Here is a 22,214-nt window from a genome sequence, read left to right on the forward strand (position 1 = left end):
AGATGGATCGATCAAGTGGAAGGCGACCTGCGGACCCTACGTAGACTACGTGGCTGGCGAATTGCGGCCATGGACCGAGTGGAATGGAGACGACTTCTTCGTACAGCAGAGGAAACCACGGCCTGGAGCTGATTAAGTAAGTAAGTTGTAGAATTAGCTATTATCTACAACTTTGCTGAATAAAGTTTTGATGTATCTTTTGTAGTTACGTGGTTACAATGCTAGTAGCTCATTAGTAGCTAAGTTAGACTGACCAGGAATCCCGGATTATGCGGGACTGTCCCGGATCCGGATGATTTGTCCCGGATTTTTAAGCGTCCCGGAAAGTGTCCCGCATTGATAAATTTTTTAATCGAAACAATTTTTAAGGATCAAACATAGGAAATTATGTTGCATTGCATGAAAAAGTCTACTGCTGACACTTGTCAGCTAGTGCACACCCTCCCCCGTCATGGCCCCGGCCTACCGGCACCTCGAACTCTTCATCTGACCAATGTCGCTGGCGACTGTTCTCTTCATCTTCAGTTTTCGCTTCATTACGAATCATTCACGAACCCATCCTCAAAACCAATCTCGAATCTGCTACAAACCCTACCGCGAGTCAGAGCACCCCTGGATTTGGTTAAAATCGGCCTTCTTTAAAGCTTATTCATCATCGAGTCAGTCACATGCATCGCGTTTCGTCACCACCCGGCCGCACAGCGCACGAGACTGCATTCTAGCCTTTGTTTATTGTTTGAGGCTTCTGTTGGGCTCCCCTTTAGCTCGTTAACGCTTGTAGCCATTCCGAGTCGGATTCGCCGTACAGTAAAGCGGTCAGTATTCAGTTTTTTTTTCGCCAAAGCGCTATGCGGTGATGCTGAGATCAGCCATAACTTTCCGAATGACCCTCAACCGTAGTTGACGATCAAGAGTTCAACTCCAACGTCTGGCCTGCACCTTGCGGACAGCCCTGGGTTTCCTTGTACCCCTCAATTACTCACACCACAGCTCTTTTAGGATAATCCGTCAGTCCCGCCAGCTCCCGAGCCGACGCTGATGGATTCCGCAGGTGACCGTACACAATTACGTTTATTTCTCCTCCTGGAGATGAATATCTCCAAACCACGTTAGCTTTATACTGCGAAACAATAGTACCGAGCAGAACCGTTTACAAACAACACTACACCACCAAAAGCTAGCATCCATGACCACTGGGAGCGCCGCTATCGCTAAAATGAAGTGCCCTATTTCTAAATAACCCCATCTTTACTACCGAATCGATTTAGCAAATAAGCCATCCAATATGTCCCGCATTCATCCAAAAAAAATCTGGTCACTTTAAGCTAAGTGAACGTTTACTTGGCTACAACCCAGGTAACCAATAAGCATTAGTATAAGCAGTAAATCAATCGTTTATTAGCATTCCTGGCGTTTTATACTGCAGGTTGCTGTTTACCAGCCTTTTGACTGCATAACTGTTGTAAATCGGCATACACAATTCTATTTAAATCCTTCTTGCCGGTAACTAGCTGCAAATAAGCATTGTCAGCACTATAAGAGGGCTAGCAGTAAAGTAGCCGCATATTTTGCCAAAAATCAGAGGGGTTGTGTACTAGACACGACCGCATATATAGGTGACGCAGGACTACGAGTCTCTTTGTAGTGATAGTGACATGTATTCATGCTTGTAATCATTCGATTCTTCATGTATACATGCTATATGCAACATATATACATGCTACATGCGTTGTACGTAACATTTATCAAAGTAGTAACATTGCATACGTTCAATTATTAAAAGATTGTGCATTTGAAAACAATTTAACAAAATCAAGAACACAAACTATTGCTTTCCTGCTACCTTACTGAAATTAAAGATTGTTTGTATTATCCATGGTTTCCCACGTTGAAGGGATTTTACCAATTCAATCCTATTTTATCAACAGCACATCTTTTCACTACACATCTAATGAAACGGCAAGCATGCGTATTCATACAGAGTCGTATTATAACCGAACACTACAGCTGTAGCACATTTTTCCAACACAGATATCAAGTTCGCCGAGGTTTAATCGTCTCGCAGTAAAGAATTTGCGATCTGTTGGGGCAACGAACTTGTGTCATTTTTTGTGGCACACTTCCCTAACACAAACACAGACATCAAATTGGACTAGGTTTAATCGCGTTCGTTAGAAATCTGTTGGCACGAGGGGCTTTGTCACTCTCTCTGGCGTACTTCCCAAGCAAGGACATCAAAATGGTCTAGGTTGAACCGTGGAGTTAAGAAATCTTGTTGAAATGAGGGAACTTGGTCACTTGTTTTGGCTTACTTCCCAAGCACAGATATCAAATTGGTATAGGTTTAGATCATCGTAAAGAATCTTTCAACCAATCACGAAGCGAGAATTCTGGTGCAACATAGGTTCATTATTTTCAATTTTTCAATAGTTCAACATCAAGAATCCATACTTTTCTTCATTTGGGTCAATTCTTAGAAGATTTTCCGATCGATTGGTGTAAGAATATTGAAAATCGATTGGAAAACCGCTGAGCTATTAGCGCTCAAAACCTTTCATTTTTCGTGACGCTCGCATTTTTCGATTTTTTGGAATGACACCCTATCTCAAAACTTGCCGTAAGACGTAGTCCTACGTCAAAAAGCATTTAAGTAGCATTTAAGGCAACTTACGTGCTTATTGGCTTGCATTTAAATTGCATTGGAAATGCTTATTGGTTACCTGGGTAATGAGCTACTAGCATTGTAACTCCGTAAATATCAAAGGATACAGCCCAACTTTATTCAGAAAAGTTGTAAATAATAACTATCCAGCTTTCCACGAGCGATAATGGCGGATATTGAGCACAAGTGGGCACAATCTTTTGACATTCATTGGAGGACCGTCGAGTTCGCCCTGACGGAGTTGCTATGGATACATTCATGATTGTTTGTTGTTCGAGTGTAAAAATGTAAACATTGTTTAACTTTGCAGATCAGCTGAAGTGGAACATAACTAAACGGATTCAAACTTTTATAGTGGTTTGCGGCCATAATTTTCTGAAGGCACTGGCTTAGAATACTTTTTCACAATCGTGCGAATTGAACATTTGAAACATTACACATTAACGCAAACATTAACTCCATGTTGGTCGAGCCGTTGTTAAGTTTGCTGTCGAACAGCGTCTCGACTTGATAAGAAACTTTCCGTTGCGTATTTGGACATTCTGCGAAAACTGCAAAGCCACAATCCATAAAATTTGTTGTCCGCTCAATTATGTTCCTCTTTAGCTGATCTGCAAAATTGAACAATGTTTACATTTTTACATTCGAACAACAAACAATCATGAATGTATCCATAGTAACTCCGTCAGGCCGAACTCGACGCTCCTCCAATGAATGTCAAAAGATTGTGCCCACTTGTGCTCACCCAGATAACACAAAATCGTAATAGAAAGTTTACATTAAATCTTTTTCATGTCAATTTCACATTGGAATTGTATAATGATTAGAGTATGTCAAATCGAAGTGAACATTAAGTTGTTTTGCAGTCGTGCGTGTCCTCATATAGAATTCATGACTGTGAATTATAAAGCAGTATAGACAACCCAAGGAACAAAACGGCAGCACCTGAACAAGCAGGTGTGGAATAAGAGTTGTTTGATAGCATTCGGTGCTGAATAAGCGAATTTACTGAATTGTCTGTTGTTTAAACGTCATAACCTATATTTTTTCTAGCTTCTAATCAACATCTATACGTTGTTATATAAATGCGGAATAAGAGTCGAATAAACGTTATGAAAACGTATCGGCAGTACGGCTAAGAGCAGATGCGGAATAATGGTCGCTTAAAAGCTACCATGAAAATGCATGTCGAACAGACGTTGTGCAAACGTGTCAGTCAAGGGCAATTGTGGAGTAAAAGTGGAATAAGAGTGGAATGAGCATTGCGCAAACGTAACAGCAGCATTACGGAGATCAAATGTGGAATAATAGTGGAATAAGTGTTGAATGAGCGTTGCGCAAATGTATCAGCAGCATTGCTGAGAGCAAGTGCAGAATAAAAGTGGAATAACAGTGGAATAAATGTTGTACAAACGAATTTGCAGCATTGCTGAAAGCAAGTGTGGAATAACAGTGGAATAAATGTTGCGCAGCATTACTGCGAGAAGGTGTGGAATAAAAGTGGAATAAGTGTGGAATGAGCGTTGCGCAAACTTATCAGCAGCATTACTGAGAGCGAGTGTGGAATAAGAGTGGAATGAAAGTTGCCCAAATGCATCAGCTGCATTGCTAAGAGGAATTGTGGAATATGTGTCGATTAATCGTCGTACAAACGTATCAGTAGCACCACCAAGAGCAGGTGTGGAATAAAAGGTGCTTGATGGCAGCCAATAACACCAATAACTTGAATTACACTTTATAATTTATGCTTTAAATTTATGTTAGGTACACTTTATTTTTATTTTATTTTTTTGGTACATTAAGAATAGAAAACATTTGCATAACCACTTTTAGCCGCCGCAAATCTTTGCTGGTCGTGGAAATCCTTTTAAGTGTTGCCTGTACGGTGTGTATCTTTTCCCTCGGTGTGTTGTTGGCCCTCGTCGTACCGAAATTTAACTTTAACAAACTTATATCCAAAAGCAGCCGGCTGCTTGACGCTTTGCGAGTTACTCACAATGGATTTACTCAGCGAGATGAATTCCGTCGGGCTAAAGCCGCCAGAATTGTTATGATCGGGTGGCATAGTGGCGATACCACCACTGCTCCCGCTGCCGGTGCGCGAAAACACCACTTGCCACTGCTTCTCGTGCCATCCGCTGCTCTTTTTTGTTTTCTGGAAGCTCAGGACTATCTGCGTAAACTAATGACGGGGTGACAAAAGTACTCCTCCTCTGCGGTACTAACACGAATCACTCCTGCTGCTAACTAATCACTGCTGCTGCTAGTCACATCACTGCTAACTAAATGAACAATCGCTAACCGAACATTGTGGATTTCTGGTTTCCAGTTAATTTTATTCAGTAGCACCGCTCACCGTCGTCAATATTCAAAAGAAAAAAGTCCTCTGCGTTGCGACTGTGTTATGTTGCTGGTGGTACAAGCGAAATGCTTTATGTTAGTACAAATAGTTTATTAAATGTGCGGAATAAATACTTCTAAAGTAATCTTGTACAGCAGAAGCCAAACATGATTTAAGAAACTACTCTTCAGCGCTTAAATGTATTTTAGCCAATTTTTGTTCCACACTTGACAAACTTAAGCTGGTAAATCTACATCGGCTGAAAACTTGGCGCCTGTCATATGTCAGATTATCTCAGATGTGTTCGTTGACGGCTTCCGACCGATAGGATGTAAGTTCGAACCCGGGTGAATAAAAAAAGTATATGGCAGGCTTGATCAATTTAGAGTCAACCAATGATTTTCTACTAAAGTCTCTTATTAAATTATAATATATGCATACAAAAATGGCCATGAAAATAGCGAAACCCACAAAATAAAAAAAATACTTCCTGCATATTTTTTTCTTTTTGCTTGTCTAAAAGTTGAACTGCTGTGGAATAAACGTAGCTTCAGTGTCATCAGCAGAAGTTTAATAAACATATCTATACGTACTGAATAAACATTTTACTATACGTTGCTTAACAGTCATACAAACGCATCTTCCACGCCCATATTCAGCACTGTGCTGCTTAAATTCTCCAAAACCAACTGTATAAGCATTGAACAGAGGTATTTAGACATACTTGAAAAGCAGCTATACAGCATGTGCTGAATAAAAGCTGTCGGTTAAACGTTTAATAAGCAAAAATTGTTCCTTGGGAATTGCAATATTTGATTATATCTTAATCATATATTCAGGAGTATTTAGTTGCGTGTTATAAAAACTACGCAAAATAGAATTACAAATAGTTGTCAAAATTTTCGCACGTATATCGCCTCCACTTTGGTACATATATGTTCTTATATGGCGTGAAATATAACTTTTTCGTTCAGATATGATTTCGTATACCTCAGTTGCAATCGAGATATACAAACCAAATGGTTTACTGGGCAATAACCGCCATTATCGCTCGTGGAAAGCTGGATAGTCCTTCAATCGTCCCACATATAACTTTTTCAAATTCTGCTTGACTGAGACTCTTCTTTTTTAAACGACAAAGATTCCCTTATAAGGCATTTCATCGAAATTTCAAAATAATAAAAATTTCAAAAGTCTCTTTGGAAAATTCTTTCCTTTCACAATATTTCTGGCTTTAGTTTAAAAAGTCGCATAATCAACCCTTTTGCATGCATTATGCGACCTTCTGAAAACTAATGCCAGATTTTTTGTCCGCATTTCGTCCGCTGCTATTCTGGTGCCCCACACTGATAAGCATAAATTAATATCGCCCAGCGCTGTAATCTCGCAAACCCGCCAGAACGAAAAGAGTGTAAACGTCAAAAACAGCTGATGAATTTTGTTTGTGTCATCCGCCGCCGTTGATTTAATCACACGCGAGTAAGCAGTTGTGCAATATGGTGCCTTCTCTCTTTGTCCTACAGCAGGAAAGCGGCATTTCGCTCGCCGACGTTCGTTGCGTCGTAATTTTTGCATAGTAATTTTTCATTTCCACATTCGCATCGCAGTTGGTTGGTCGTGGAAAAGCGAATCCGCGGTCGTCGTTTCGTGGATGTTCTTTTAGTTTAGTTTAGTAGCTTAGCTATACGGTTAAGGTAGGGTCGGGTTCAGTGTCGAACGGAAAAGGAAAATAATTTGGCTTGTAGTTGTGAACGGTACGTGACTGACTACCAACCAACCCGGTGGACGTGGAGGAAACCGAAAGTGTGAATCTGTTTTTTTTTCGGTAGATTTTCCCAGTTATTATTGAAGTGTGTCCCTGTCCGAAGCAGTTAGCGAATAGTTGCATAATCCGTGTGCCAGTTAATTAGTTTGTTTTTCTCCTAAAGACTCCTGCACAATTTATTTGCACGAAACAAATGTGATTCTTAGAGACATCTCAATTTCCGGAGTGATTGGATCAGCAAACGGATCGGATTGCTGGCGCTGATTATCTAAGAGGTAAGAATCTTCTTTTCCTGATTCTTCTTAAGCGATAAGCTTTGAAATGCTCGTGGCGGCCGCACTGATAAGCGACGGCATCTATCTTTAGCTATTAACCACAAAGGAATAGGCTTGCTCAGTTGTAGTCAGGATCGGGGCAGACTGTTTATGTAATCGGAAAAATTTAATTGAATTTTATATCAGACTAAAACCCGCGTCCCTTGCTAGCTCGATTAATCTCTGAGCTTTTGTTTATCGCCTTGGGTTGCTCATTGTTTGCTATGTCGTATGGCGATCCAAAGGTTACTTTGATTTCGCTGATGTCACGTTTTATTGCGCACAGCTAGCAAGCTTAATTTTATTTTTTCCTTAAAAGTGTTTTCATCTGGTTATGAATTACATTTGGCATGTGTCACGGTTTGTCATCACTCAGCAGAGGAAGTTGTTTTTTTTGCATATCGCTCGTGTGTATCAATTCTAGGTGGAAAATATTGCAGTGATGCGAAGGAATTCGCTAGCTAGGCTAGCTGTCCAATGGTCCAATGAAGCGGCATCGTCTGTTATTCTATTTTTAGAACGCCTCGGCCGCTATCTGGCAACCTAGACAACCGACACTCGTTTTGCACATCAGTCGTTACGAGTATGGATAAAACTGGTTCCATTAGGTTGGGTGGTTAACTTGGTTGAAGTATATTTCATTGAATTGGGTCCAATTATGATTTGATTTAGCGTCATTTGAACAAACAAACCTACGTTTTAAAACTGCAAGGCTTTTTGATTACAAATAAAAGAATAACATTCAACGCACAGTTCGATCGTCCGTTGTAAAGACTCTTGTTTATCATTCACCTTTCATTCGCACAAATACAACCTTCAAAGGATTTGGATCGCGAAATCAAAACAAAGTTCACAACTGCACTCACACTCTCAGTTGGCGTTGGAAATTTCGCTGCACAAAATCGATGAAAGCGTTATAATGATGAATCACTAAACTCGGGGAATTAAGTAATGTAAATATTTTGAACTTTAATGTACGTGTTTTCCCGTTGCTGCTGAAATAATATTTATATTTTTATGCTTTTTCTGCCATTACAGATAGCGGAGCTATTTTCATTATATAGAAGAACCTTGAAAATTGAAAATATTGTTTTTTTCACCCACCACCGATCCGCCGAGCAAAGGCCCTTCGTCGTTTTAGTCGTTTTTATCGTGAAGCCGCCCAGCGCTCCGAGAAGGGCATTGAACGATACTTAGACTCAGGGTGGTGTCAGCGTCGCGATGTAAACAACCGCCGCCGTCGTCGTCGTCATAGCAAGCTTGGATGCCAACGCACAAACACGCGCAGCGGCAAATTTTTTTCTGTCAGACTGGTACAAAAATAAACTCGAGAACAGGACAGGAAGAAAAAATATTATTGGGTCTAAGCGAAAGTCGGAAGATCAGTTAGTCAGTCAGACAGTACACGAGTTATATCAGAAGAGCGCCAACAGCAAATTTGTCGGTCAAATTGCGCAAGGTGATCTTGAAAACACTTAAATACAAACGGAAGAACAGGAAAAAAACCGGTCGGCGCGTGTTGACGATCAGCGCCGCGAAGAAGAATGCCAGCGCAAAGAAAGTGATAAAAGATAATACAAATTAATTGGCGTTGCAATTATTGCAATTATAACTGTACTACTACCGTCGACAGCGGGCGAGCGACAGATCGGGGTGTGAGGTTCGTTCGGGGGAAAAATACTGGAACGGGTTCATTCTCTCTAAAGGAGTCCACTGAACCCGACCAACGCGATATCACGAGATGGCCAATCTAAATGGCCGCCTGTTCGGTGGAGGAGGCGCAGCTGAGGCGGCTGCCGTTGTCGCTGTCGCTGGCACTTCCGGTGGTACAACACCGATGGGACTGAGCCACGATAAAGTCCCGCTGCGGGACAGGACTGATAAGAGTGACGAATGTGAGTATGGTTTCTGAAATCGTTGTAATAATTAGTGCCAAATGTTACATAATACAATGCCAGTTAGCTTTTGCTATAATACATTTGAACTTTATTTGGCATTTTATAGCACATTGGTGTTTCATCAATGCTTTTTTTTCAAATACTTCATCGAATTGCTAGAAGTGAAACGGCCCTAACTTGATTAAATTGTTATGATCTTGTTTCTAATCAGTTGAGTAAATATTTGTTCTATAAATTAACTGATAGTTTCCAGTGCGAATGCAGAGGGGTGTACGTCGTTACAGATGATACTTTGATGGATGTAAATACCGTATGTGCTGGGTAAACATCAAGATAACGATACGATCAACCAGTCACTCAACCATTCACACTGGATTTTACCACTGGTCGAGTTCGATTGCGAACAAGTGCAAATGTGCTTCAACAATGCGTGGTAAACAAATTATGCAATTACAGCTACCGGCAAATAGGTTCGGAAAACGATTAAGCGGCAGCACGCTCTTCCTCTAGTCCAGCGTTTTTTTTGCCACAGGAAAGTGTAGCAAAAGTAGGGTGTCATTCCAAAAAATCTAAACATACGAGTGTCACGAAAACTGATAGGTTTTGAGCGCTAATAACTCGGTCATTCCTCCACCAATTCGAAAGCTATTCAAACAATTCATTTTTCAATATACACTATTGATAAATGCATAAACATCAAGCATTGTCATAACCCTACCTTGCCGTTGTAAATACCGTTGTATCGGAATACGAGCAACCTTAGTGCAGATCGACGCTCATCAGATTGCATTTTGGAAGCTCCTGGTTCCTCTAACCCAGTCCTGCCGTTTCCCGCCAGTATTCAGCTAAGTCGTCCCGGAACTGTGGCTAGATGATGTGGATCAGGAGTCTTCCAACTTGCTTCCTCTGGCAAGTATACTCGAGAATCCGTTCATTCGCTGTGTGATGTCAATCCAATTCACAGCACTGCGGGCAACGTTTATGGCAGCGTAGACAGCTCCGTCTCGGCCCGGCTTTCTACTGACGCGAGGATAACGCAGCAGGAAGTCGCAAGCAAGATGTCCTAGTCTTCTATCAAAACGCCGGTGGAATGAATTCCGATATTGAAGACTACCGACTTGTCGTATCGGATTGTTGCTATGATATAAGTGTCTTTTGCGAAACGTGGCTTAACTCTCAGACGATTTCCAGGCAAGTCTTTGGATCCGATTACGAAGTTTTCCGTTGTGATCGGAACCCTAACAACAGCCGCAAATCCACTGGCGTTGGTGTTCTGATAGCTGTTCGACGTGGATTGAAAGCAAGAGCAATTGAGTAGGACTCATGAAACTGCGTAGAACAGGTTTGGACGGCCATCAAGAGTGATCGCTTCCTCTTTTTGTGTGCCTTATACATCCCACCTGATTGCGTCCGGCACAACGATCTAATTGACGCTCACTGCCAGTCAGTTTACTCAGTTATGAGGGACGCTACGCCGCTCGATGAGATAGTTATTTTGGGCGACTTCAATTTGCCAGATATCTCGTGGAAACCTGCCCGTAGCGGTTTCCTCTACTCTGATTCTGAAAATTCAATTGATCTTCTTGACAACCATAGTGCTGCAATGCTTCATCAAGTTAATCTTGTCGTCAACGTGAACAACCTTTCGTTAGACCTCTGCTTCGTGAGCTCACAGGACAAGGCCCCATTCATCTCAGCGGCTCCATGTCTGTTAATCAAGAGAGTCCCACACCATCCTCCTCTGATCGTCTGCATAGAAGATAAACTCCTTCAGGACTTCGATGAATGTCCAGCTGCTATCTCATATAACTTTCGTAAAGCTGATCAACAAAGCATTAATGATTTGTAGTCTAGTGTTGACTGGGCAAACACACTAGATCCCGACGACGTGGAAGCCGCTGCGCAGACCTTCACTCATGTCCTGATATATGCTATCGATCGACATGTACCGAAAAGTAGTCTCCGCAGTACATCTCATCCCTCTTGGCACACGAATGAGCTACGCAGGTTGAAGTCATACAAAAGAGCAGCATTAAGACGATTCACTAAATTTCGTACGCTTTCACTAAAACTCCACTATACGAGGATAAACAATTTATACAGGCAAGTCAGTCGCCAATGTTTTTCGCGGTATCAACGCAGTACTCAACGAAGATTGAAGCATCACCCGAAGTGTTTCTGGAATTACGTAAACGAGCAACGCAAAGAGTCCGGGCTCCCAGCATTAATGGAATACAACGGGGAAGTTGGTGCTACTCCTCAGGTTACATGCCGTTTCTTTTCCAAGAAGTTTGCAAGTGTTTTCATCAATGAGGTACTGAGCGCGGACCGTGGTGCCCTAGCAGCCAACAACGTTCCAATATATGGTCTAATCTGCTGTGTCTTACATTATACATAACGGAGGGTATGGCACAACGAGCTCAAACAGATCGTGGTTGCAAATGCAGGAAACTAAGGTCGTATACCGACAGGGAAGACGAGGAATAATATCAGCCTTGAGTGTCTGTTCCCATGTCAGGGGAGTCTCTTGGTAGCTTGACCATTCCTCAACCAAGTGGGCGATTATGCTCCAGGTTAGGAGCGGCTCACAATAGCGTCTGATCCGAAGCGAACGGCTGAAATAAGCAATTTGTTGTCTCGGCTCTACAGCTAAAATGCCAGCCCCATCACGAGATTCGGCAGTGTGGTTCTAGTAAGGCAACCTACCTTAACCTGCTTTACTACGAATAATCAAGGGAATTCGACTTGGAACATTCGGCATGGGCAAAAGTGACGAAATAAAGATATGAAATGAAAGGAGGGTGCTGTTCGATCAGTTTGAATCCCATAGTGTGGAGGATACGTGACGGCAAAACCCAATTTTACCAGAGCGGAGTGGAGTGACCAATGAGCTGGGAACGGCCTTTGCAGTGATGGGCAGAATGCAGGAACGAGCAACGAGAGGATGTGTATGTTGAGGATAAACGGTCGGTCTTTCAACTACACCATCATAAACGTGCACTGTCCAAGTGAAGGTGGACACGACCATGAGAAGGGAGTGTGTTTTGAGCAGCTGGAGGCAACGTATGATAGTTGTTCGCCACGGGACATCAAGGTCGTCATCCCAGATCGACAGAGAAGCATTGTGTAGGTAGACCAGTGATCGGGCCTCATAGCCTGCACACTAATATGAACGATAGCGGCCAGCGATGCCTCAACTTTGCAGCTTCCCGAGGTCTGGTGACCAGAAACACTTTCTTTCCCCGCAAAGCTATCCACAAAGCTACCCGGAGATCACCTGATTAACGAACCTTGAACCAAACAGACAGAACAGAATATTTTCATCAAAGGCCGGTTTTTCTCGAACATCACTAACTCGGACCTTTACCTTGTAGTGTTACATGTGCTATCGATACTTCGCGACAAATCCGCCCTCCTCGGTTAAACATTCGGCAATTAGACAACCCGCGAGTTGCAGAGAACTACGCGCACGTACTAGATAAAGCTCTGCCTTCCTCTGTGGAGCTAGATGCTTCGACCCTCGAAAACCGGTAGAGTAGGATACATTCGGCCGCGGAATAAGAAGTGGAAACCTCGAGTGCACGAAATGATTGGTTTGACGGAGAATGCCAACTAGCGATGAAGAGGAAAAAGAGCATGGAAAAACTATCTAAGCATTTCCACGAGGGAGTGTGAGGTGGTCGACAGGCGGAAGTAGTTCTTCGATGAGCCTCTCAACGGCGATATAACAGAAATCGGCGAGAAATCGGTCAACTGAAGATTAATAGAACCGCCGGAAAGGACCGACTCCCGGCAGAACTCTGCAAAAATGGTAAAGAATCACTAGCAATGGCACATTACTGGATAAATTAAAAGATTTAGGAGGATGAGAAACCACCGGAGGAGTGGATGGAAGATGTGGTTTACTGTAACATTACGCTGATCAACGCCGCCTTCAAGGTGCTCTCCCAGATTTTTTTACGTCGTTTATCCCCAATAGCAAGAGAATTCGTAGGACAGTATCAGCCGGGGTATATAAGGGTCCGTGTTGCTACGGATCCTCCTGAAATGTCGGGAATGCGACGTGCCCACGCATAATGTTTTCGAGGATTTCAGAGCAACATACGATACAGTCGTGTGCTATAATCTATGGTTTTCCGAACAAACTGACGCAGCTGATCATAGCTATCCTGCTTTTTTTTCATGAATTCATTCCGACCATTGTCACTCTTGATAATTTGTCGCGTGTAGAATAGGTGAGGTGCTTTCGAAGTCCAACCAAAAGGAATAGCAGTACGTAAATCTAGGGTCAACGCAGCGGATTACGTGATCAATTGGCATTATGGGCTCAAACTGAGATCCGATAGTTAGTTGTTCTTTGGACCACAGATGTGAAGGGCGGAGAAATCACGTTTCTACCAAGTTAAGCTTAGATTTTGCGATGAACTGATCCCAGTCGACCAAGTTACTCAGGCTACTTACTATATTCCGCTTATGGCTGATGGTACGCTGGGTAATCAACTTCGACGAAACAATGATCTTGAGAGCCGCCTCAACGTTAAAATCCTCGACTGAAGTCGGCCCAGATGGTATCCCGTCTGTGTTTTTTGAAATAGCACATCGCTGACCTGCTTATACCCCTTCCGCTTGTGTTTAGTCTGTCCATCTCAAGCGGGGTATTTCCGTCCGTATGGAAAACTGTCCATATGTTTCTTGTTCGTAAAATATCTATGTGATAATCAACGTGGAATCATGGAGCTCCGGGGTATGATGCTGGCTTAACAAGCCAGTCGTCGTACGTTCGAATCTCTACTGAGCGGTGCCGCTACAGAGGTAATAGGATCTTTGCATTAGCCCCGTAATTTTCCTGTACTCTAATAAACGGCTGCGAAGTATGTGAATAAAGAAGGGTCAAGTTCTGAAGGACGTTTATACCCATAGCTTTGCTTTTTTTGATCGCATGTAGATCAAGTACTACGAATCTTCTATGTCTCACATCATATATTGCAAGAAGCTTAGCGGATCGTGCTCAAACGGACGTCATCTATACTGATTTATCTGCGGTGTTCGACAAAATCAATCATGTTGCAGTTGCTAAATTGAGAAGACTCGGTATCGGCGGGCGTGTGCTGCGTTGATTTAATTCTTATCTCGCAGGTCGTAAACTGATTGTGTCGGTTGAAGGTTTTCAATTTATTGCGTCTTTAGCCTCATCTGGAATCCCACAAGGTAGTCATTAGGGACCGTTAATCTTCCTGCTGTACTTCAATGATGTCAACCACGTTCTTAAAGGCGCTCGTTTATCCTACGCCAAAGATTTAAAGATTTACGTGAGGATTCGCTCCAAGGTCGATGCAATTCGTTGTCAACGAGAGTCTGATACCTTTATGGATTGGTGTAACTTGAACTGTATGCTTGTGAATCCTGAAAATGCTCCATTATTGCTTACGCCCGAATCCGTCAACCTGTGATTCTTGACTGCAAGCTCCATGGTACTGAAATCCAACGTGTCGACCAGGTGAAGGATCTCGGCGCTGTCTTGGACAGTCAGTTATCGTTTAGACGACACATTTGTTATAAGACAAAGCATCCAGAACCTTAGGATTCCTCTTCCGCATCGTTAAAGGCTTCACCAACGTGTATTGTCTCAAGGCGTTAGACTGCTCACTCGTCCGTTCGATTCTCCAATACGATTTTATTGTCTGGCATCCATATTACCAAAACGGGATGGTCAGGATTGAGTCGTTTCAAATCCGCTTCTTCTTATGTCTTGCGAGAAATCCGTTCCGATTGCCGAGTTCCGATTGATCCCAAGCACAGATATCAAATTGTTGTAGGTTTTAACGTCGTAAAGAACCTTCGATCTGTTGGGAAGGAGGAATTTTGTTCCTTTTTTTGTTAAAGGAAGCCACACTAAACAGATAGTGTATTTAACTGTCGTCCCTGCCTGTAAAGCTAGGTAATCACAAAGAAAATGCGTGGGGAAATTTGACCTTGAAACTTTTCTTGACCTTGACCATGACTCCCAGGAGTTTTAAGGACCGCGTTGACGAAATAGTGCAGTCCCCGACGCTGATATTTGCTTGCTGCACCGACTTGCAGTTGTTCACCACGATACCCTCCGTTTTATGATGCGCTAGCTCCAGTTTCCTGGATCGCATCCAATCTTCAACAATAATGCTTATAGAGTGGGCAGCCGTCAACTCAACCTCTCTGATAGATTCACCGTAGACTTCTAAGGCGATGTCATCCGCAAAGCTGATAATCACCACCCCTACCGGAAACTTTAGCCTCAACAGTGATTGGAATGCACTTGTAGCATAGCACACGATTCTGGAAATAATTTTCCAGAATACTGTACAGCGACACCGGCACTGGGACACGGCGAAGCGAGTTGGCTATGGAGTCCCAGCTAGCGCTATTAAACGCTTTCCTCACGTCGAGCGTGACAACTGCGTAATATCGGATACCTGTCCTCTTGCGCTGAATCGCCACCTCGGCTGTCTTAGTGACAGACAAGATGGCATTCACCGTAGATTTGCTTTTTCGAAGGCCGAATTGGTTCCTTAACAGACCCCGTTTGTGAGGGGACACCCGGAGGTCTTTCCGGCTTCGACAATAGGACCAGGTTCTGTCGCTTCCATCTGTCCGGGAAATGGCCAGCTTCCAGGCATCTACTCATTACTGCCCCGAATAATTTGGGAGCTTCTAGAATACCCGCTTTGATGGCCATATTCGGAATTCCGTCTGGCTCCGGTGCTTTGCTTACCCTAAGGGATTTAGCGATCTCAATGAGTTCCTCGTTCGTAACCGTCACTTCCTCCACGACCTCCAAACCGCCGTCGCCCACATTACTTTGGATCTTCGGCATGGAGGCCGACCATCCTCCGCTATGGCCTGAGATACTGGAACGTTGGCCGTAAGATGACTCAGCGGCTTGGGGCCAGGGCCTTGGCTCGTGGCGCGGAATGATCGATGATTCGCTCCAGTATCTGGCGATCACACTGCAGGCGTCATCATGCCCTTGGTCTTTGCCTTTACGACCCTGTAGGCATCACCCCACGGGTTCGCATTGGTACTAGCACATAACCTTTCAAAGCAGGCTCGCTTGTTAGGTTTTATCCCACTCTTAAGCGCTGCGCGTGCAGCAACTACTGCTACTCGACATTCTGTCCTTCCCTCGTCCAAACGAGCTCGTTGCATAATCCTCCTTGCACGAAAGCAGGTTCCACCGAGTTCTGCAATTTCTTCTGACCACCAGTAAGCCGGTGACCTACCATTCCTAGGTCGGCTTTTCCTAGGCATGGTGGCGTCACACGCTAGCGACAGTACCTCAACCAAATGATCAGCATTCGGATCGGGCATACGGCGATTACCGCAGTCTCTTCGGATTGCTTCCACAAATACTTCGGAATCAAAGTATGATGTCTTCCATCCACGGGGGGTTGGAGTGCTGGCTCTACCCGCCGTTTGCCGCCTCGTTATCTGACCAACACCATAGCGGACTGCCTGATGGTCACTGTGAGTGTAGCCATTGTCTACCCTGGAGTCTCCTATCAGACCAAGACTGCCGAATTTCACGTCGATGATAGACTCTGCAGCTGCACCATTTCTACTGAAGGTACTTGTGGTGCTGACGTTGGTCAGGTCTACGTTGAGCTTTGCCAGAGCCTCGATCAGAATCCGATCCCTATGGTCCGTGCGACAGCTTCCCCACTCAACCGCCCAAGCGTTGGGGGGTTTTAGTCGCCGACGCTCCTGCCAGGCGCTTTGGGCCTCCTGTTGTGTGCTTAGCGTCCCGTTGGCCTGTACATATCAGGCACTTGGGCGGCGCAGTACAGTCCCTTGCTATATGGCCCGCACCGCCACATTTCCTACACAGGTGGCTTCTGTCAGGCTCTTTAGAGCCTCAGGACTTGTGCCCTCGCTCAAAGCAAAGGCCCTCGGCTGCTGAAACACGCTCTGTGGGCATACGGACCATCCCACCTTCAGCTTGGCCGCCTTCAGGGCTGTATTTCCGTCTACCAGTGGAAGTCTTATTGTAGCTACCTGGGTTCCCGCCGGTCCCTTGCGCAGACGGACTGCTTCGGTAGTCACCACCACGTTACATTGCTTGGAGAGCTCGTGCCAGTTCGACCGCTTCAGTAATCTCGAGCAGCTTTTTAAGCTGGAGAGTCATCTCAGACGTTAGTGCGTGGATCGGTACGCTATCACCAAGGACCTTTTCTGCCAGCACTTTGTAGGATCATATCACCCGTGCGGGAGCGGCGAATACTCCGCACATCCGCGCCAAGACCCTTCAGCTGATCGTCCCCTCTCATGTTGAAGGCCGTGACTTCTGAACTTCTGAATATCTCAGCCCCTCAGTTTTGAGGATAAGAGCATCGCCTTTGTTCCTCTTTTTTCTGACCACTTTCGGTGGAGTTCGATCCTTCTCTTTCTTCCTGGCCTTCTTTTTCAGTAATTCCCACTGATTGTCGGATGCTAACTGCGTCTTGTTACCCTCGGTGGGTTCTTCTGTTGGCTTGCGACCCTCAGCGATTAAGCGCTTCTTCGGGCCCGTGGGGGTTTCTTTCCCTGGGGACTTCCTTACACGTTTGGTGGATACCTTGTTGTCATTGGACTGCTTCCGTAGTCGCAAGGGCCACGGGGTGTGGTCAGTCGTTGATAGGCAGGCATTCGTTTGTACAGATCTCGATTCAAACGCCTTCTCGCCTCACTTTTACTCGCGCGTCGAGTTCACTGTGTTCCTTCGTTGCAGCACGCATGGTGCTCCGAAGCATGAGCAGACTTTGTTTCAGGTCCTTCGCCAGGGTGCTGCGAGCAGAACAAAGTACACGGTACTTAACAGAAGAGGTGTTAATTTCAGTGGTACTAATTCAAGGGTGAATCTGGATGGATAAAGATTTGAGATTGTTATACCTAGATAAAGTAAGGGCCCCGCAATCGAAGCAAAGCAAATGTGTTGAACTTTCATGTTCAGAGGTACCTACAAAACGGTAGATATCGGATGAGACCTTGTCGATTTTCTTCAAATGATAAGGGTCGGTTAAAGATAAACTGTCCGGTTAAGGACAAGGTCGTTAGAGTCCATGGCACCGAATATCACCCTTCCCTTTCCTTCTTCAGTGCATCAACATGCTCCCATAGACTCGGGAAACCATCACAAAAAAATAAAATTAGTTCAACTAACCCGCTAGCTGTAATAAGATCTTGCAACTCGAAGCACTAAACATTGCATTCTATAGGATCTATTACTTTTTGGGGCATAACTTACACTAAATACTGAGATTTCTGCCCAATTAAAATTCATCACTATATTTTCACTTTTCGCCGTCGATTTTTTTTTATATTTTTTTCGGCCGTTCCATTCATCACTCGCGAAACTTAACTTGAAACACAGAAAACTTTAATTTACCACCCGACCAGTTATCTGGTAAGATATTATAATGATTTTGCCCAAACTGTTCACTTGAATTGATATGAAAAACTTTACTTCCTTTGTTTCGATTGCAATTCCGAATCCGCGACCGTCGTTGTTGATACGTTACCAAGGAAACGGGAGTGATGCCATATTTACGTTGAGCGTGAAATTGGCCAATAATTTTCATTATTAAATTAACGGTTGTAAAGAGTCGAAAATATACTTATAAAATTCTCTGATAATAAAATTCACCGTAAACAACGGATCTGGTTCAACAGCAAAAATAGATACGCGATTCTACGTTTCATAATTGTTCATAACAGATTATTACCTACTACTAGCAACTTAGCATAAACAAAACAATAGTGAAAACAAGTATTGAAATCAGTTAAAAAGCAGCTGGCCTCTGACGACCTTCGCCTTAAGAGTGTCGTGATTGTATGAGTTGAGTAGCTTTTAGCTACTGCAGGATTTGAGCACCATCTAGTGATAGTGAAAGATTTTTGAACAAAAATCGTCAGTAATCCTACGAGATAAGGAATTGTAAGGAAACTTGTAGTCCACGAACGTTCTGATATTATGCACGAAGTATCATATGCGACGAATTTTATGCTCTGCTTGTATATATTAGTTTTGCTTTGCTTTGACCTACAAGCTAGTCTTAATAGAGTCTATTCTTTCCATTTGCAGTCAACGCACCAAAAGCATTGTCCTCGCCGTCGCCATCGGCGGTGACGGGCAGCAGGAGCACAAAATCAGCCTCGGGCACAACAAACCAGCAAACGCAGCAACAGCAGCGATTGAACAACCGAGATGTAGTCATCACCAGTCTGATTGCGGGAGCAATCGCCGGTGCCCTGGCCAAAACGACAATCGCTCCGCTGGATCGCACCAAAATTAACTTTCAGATCAAGTGGGTTTCTGAAGAAACCAACAAAAAAAAACCGAAGGTTTTTTAACCTCCAACGTTTCATTTCAGCAAACATATTCCGTACACCTTCGCAGCGGCTATGCGCTTCCTGCGGGACACCTACACCAAAGAAGGCTTCGTTGCCCTCTGGCGAGGCAACTCAGCCACGATGGCACGCATCATTCCCTACTCGGCGATTCAGTTCACCTCGCACGAGCAGTACAGGAAGCTGCTGCACGTCGACGTACACAGCGAGTAAGTGTGTCCCCTGTTCCGGTCGGTGGCTGGACCGTTGTATGTTGTTAATTTCTGCTATTATTTCAGCACCGAAGTGCGTCGCTTTCTGGCCGGGTCGCTGGCGGGCATAACGTCACAATCGCTGACCTACCCGCTGGATTTGGCCCGCGCACGGATGGCCGTAACGGATAAGTACTCCGGCTACAAGTCGCTCCGGGAGGTGTTCGTTAAAATCTGCCAGTGCGAGGGCCCCCGGACGCTGTACCGGGGCTACTGGGCGACCATCCTGGGCGTCATCCCGTACGCCGGGATGTCCTTCTTTACCTACGATACTCTCAAGAACGAATACTACAGTAAGTACAGGACTTTGTAAATGGTTTTTAAAACAAACTTAGACATCTGCCAACTCATTGGGGTATGCTAATTACTCCAATTAGGCAGTCTTTTAACATGTACATGTCACATGCGTGTTGTTTTCGACTCCTACTGATTAAGCTCCGTGTCGGTCCCTCAATTAACACTCAACCGTCCGTCCCTCTTAGAGACAGGCAGGCACGGAGAAAAGGCCTGTTACTAACACACCTACTTTTTAGCGCCTAAATTTGGAGCTTTGCCTTGCAAATTAAGCCTATTTTTGGAACTGCAAACATGAATCAGCTCGAATTGTTTGTTCCATTCCGATTCTTCCAGAGCACACGGGCGACCGAAGTCCCAACACTGTGATATCGCTGATGTTCGGCGCTGCGGCCGGTATGATCGGCCAGTCCTCCAGCTACCCGCTGGACATCGTCCGGCGGCGAATGCAAACGACCGGTGTTACGAAGCACTGCGCCGATCGGTACCTAACCATCGGGACGACACTGGTCAAAATCTATCGGTAAGTTGCGGGCGCGTCCCGCAAAACGAGAAAACTTTCTGATTCTAATTTCGAAACTCACCCGCAGCGAGGAGGGTCTGATCCGGGGTTTCTACAAGGGTCTCAGTATGAACTGGATCAAGGGTCCGATCGCGGTCGGTATCAGCTTCGCCACGTACGACCACATTCGGCATCTGTTGCGCGAGATTATCCACCTGCAGGGTGGCGACGAGAGGTAGGAAAGCCACCGCGACCAAGACCACGACCGTCGTCAAACTAGAATCTATACACCGGAATCTGTGTCGTACTGTAGCGTAGCGCAGGCAGAAGAAAGCATTTCCCCCAGGTGAGAGCTCAGTTGAGATGAGATGAGTGAGATTATTGATTTGTTCGGACACGTGATACCATGGGCCGCATGTGATGCGGATGTTGCGCACGGGAAGGATTGAACGTTGAACTTGGTCGCCGCCACCGCCGGCGGCGGTAATTTATTGTTGTTTGTTTTGTCAGTCAGTCAGTCAATTGATCAATCTACTAAGAACGGTGCAATTAATTGTAAACAGGCAAGTGTGCGCGGTAAAAAAGAATTAACGGTTGAAAGGGCAGACGGGAAAAGCAGTACGGTTGAAAGCAACAATTAGGAGTGAAAAGTAGAAAGCCACTTTTTGAAATGTTTTGATTAGTTCATCTTTTATTAGTTTTTATTTTAAAGCTGCCTTCTTTCCGCGCGTTAACGCGGAAGGATCGCCACGAAAGTTCCTTCGGCAAAACCACCCAAACTCGAAAATGAGGAGAGAAAAAATTGTAAAGTAAACATTGACAAGAGTCTGAATTGAATGACAATAAATTTCTACACAGTCAGTCATTGGAGTGTCCAATATTTTATACGAACGTGTCATTTTTGTTTCTGTTTTGAATCGTTATGTTTGTTGTGAAACACAAAAAAGTAAAATTTGAACACTATTGTGTTGTTGGTAATATTTACAACCAACCAGCGCGTGAATGCGGATCTGTGTAACAGAACGAACTTATAGGTTTATGCTATTGCTTTAAGTTGGTAGTCACGGAAGTTTGTGAAGCTTCTTCGAATTAACAAACAGAACTAGGATTTATGATACCTTATAAAATAATACATGTCCTCGTTTTTTTATGAATGGTATTTGAAAGAAGTTCCAATAGTATAAATCAGCTGACCAACGAAATAGGTGTAAGACTTATCATCTTCGCCACTTCCAAAAACCTGGCGGAACGTAGTCTCTTCTTCCAGCAGAAACTTCTACACAAATACACCTGGCGGCCACCAAATCTGGCAGAAACACAGATCGACCACGTTTTGATTGACTGCCGACACCTCATTGACGTCAGATCTTATCGGTGCGCTAACTTTGACTCGGACCATTACCTAGTAATGGTTAAGTTGTACCGAAAACTCTTTGTTGTGAGCGATATTCGATAACGAGGACAGCCTCAGTTAAATTTCGCGCGGATGAAGCAGCCTGACATCTCCATAAACTACGCGCAATCACTGGAAGTTACGCTGCCGGAAGAGAACGAGCCGGATGGAGCTCCTCTCAAGGACTGTTGGGATACCATTAAAACAGTCATTTACAACGTAGCAGGGAGCATCATCAGGACGGGATGCAGCGGAACGACTTGTATGACAAGTAACAGGGGGATGATGAAAGGAGAGAATGTTGCGCGGGCGGCAAAGATGCGCAGGTTGCCACTGCGTCGTCAGAACGTGGAAAGACGTAGACAGAAGCTGCATCGTTGTCAGAATATGCAAAAGTTCTATCAGAAACTGAACGCATCCCGCAAAGGCCGCAAA

At 44.3% G+C, this 22,214-nt stretch overlaps 1 protein-coding gene across 1 annotated transcript; it reads left to right on the forward strand.

Annotated features, from left to right (window-relative positions):
• Positions 1 to 6,624: 6,624 nt before the first annotated feature.
• Positions 6,625 to 21,500, forward strand: LOC128746409 (mitochondrial coenzyme A transporter SLC25A42). The gene is made up of 7 exons (XM_053843461.1): positions 6,625 to 7,043; positions 8,121 to 8,977; positions 19,074 to 19,296; positions 19,363 to 19,548; positions 19,618 to 19,883; positions 20,221 to 20,407; positions 20,475 to 21,500. Exons 2-7 carry the CDS (start codon positions 8,824 to 8,826, stop codon positions 20,623 to 20,625), a joined length of 1,167 nt encoding a protein of 388 aa, XP_053699436.1. The 5' UTR covers positions 6,625 to 7,043; positions 8,121 to 8,823; the 3' UTR covers positions 20,626 to 21,500.
• Positions 21,501 to 22,214: the final 714 nt, after the last annotated feature.

Source organism: Sabethes cyaneus, chromosome 1 (assembly GCF_943734655.1).
Source record: "Sabethes cyaneus chromosome 1, idSabCyanKW18_F2, whole genome shotgun sequence".
Lineage (NCBI taxonomy): Eukaryota > Metazoa > Arthropoda > Insecta > Diptera > Culicidae > Sabethes > Sabethes cyaneus.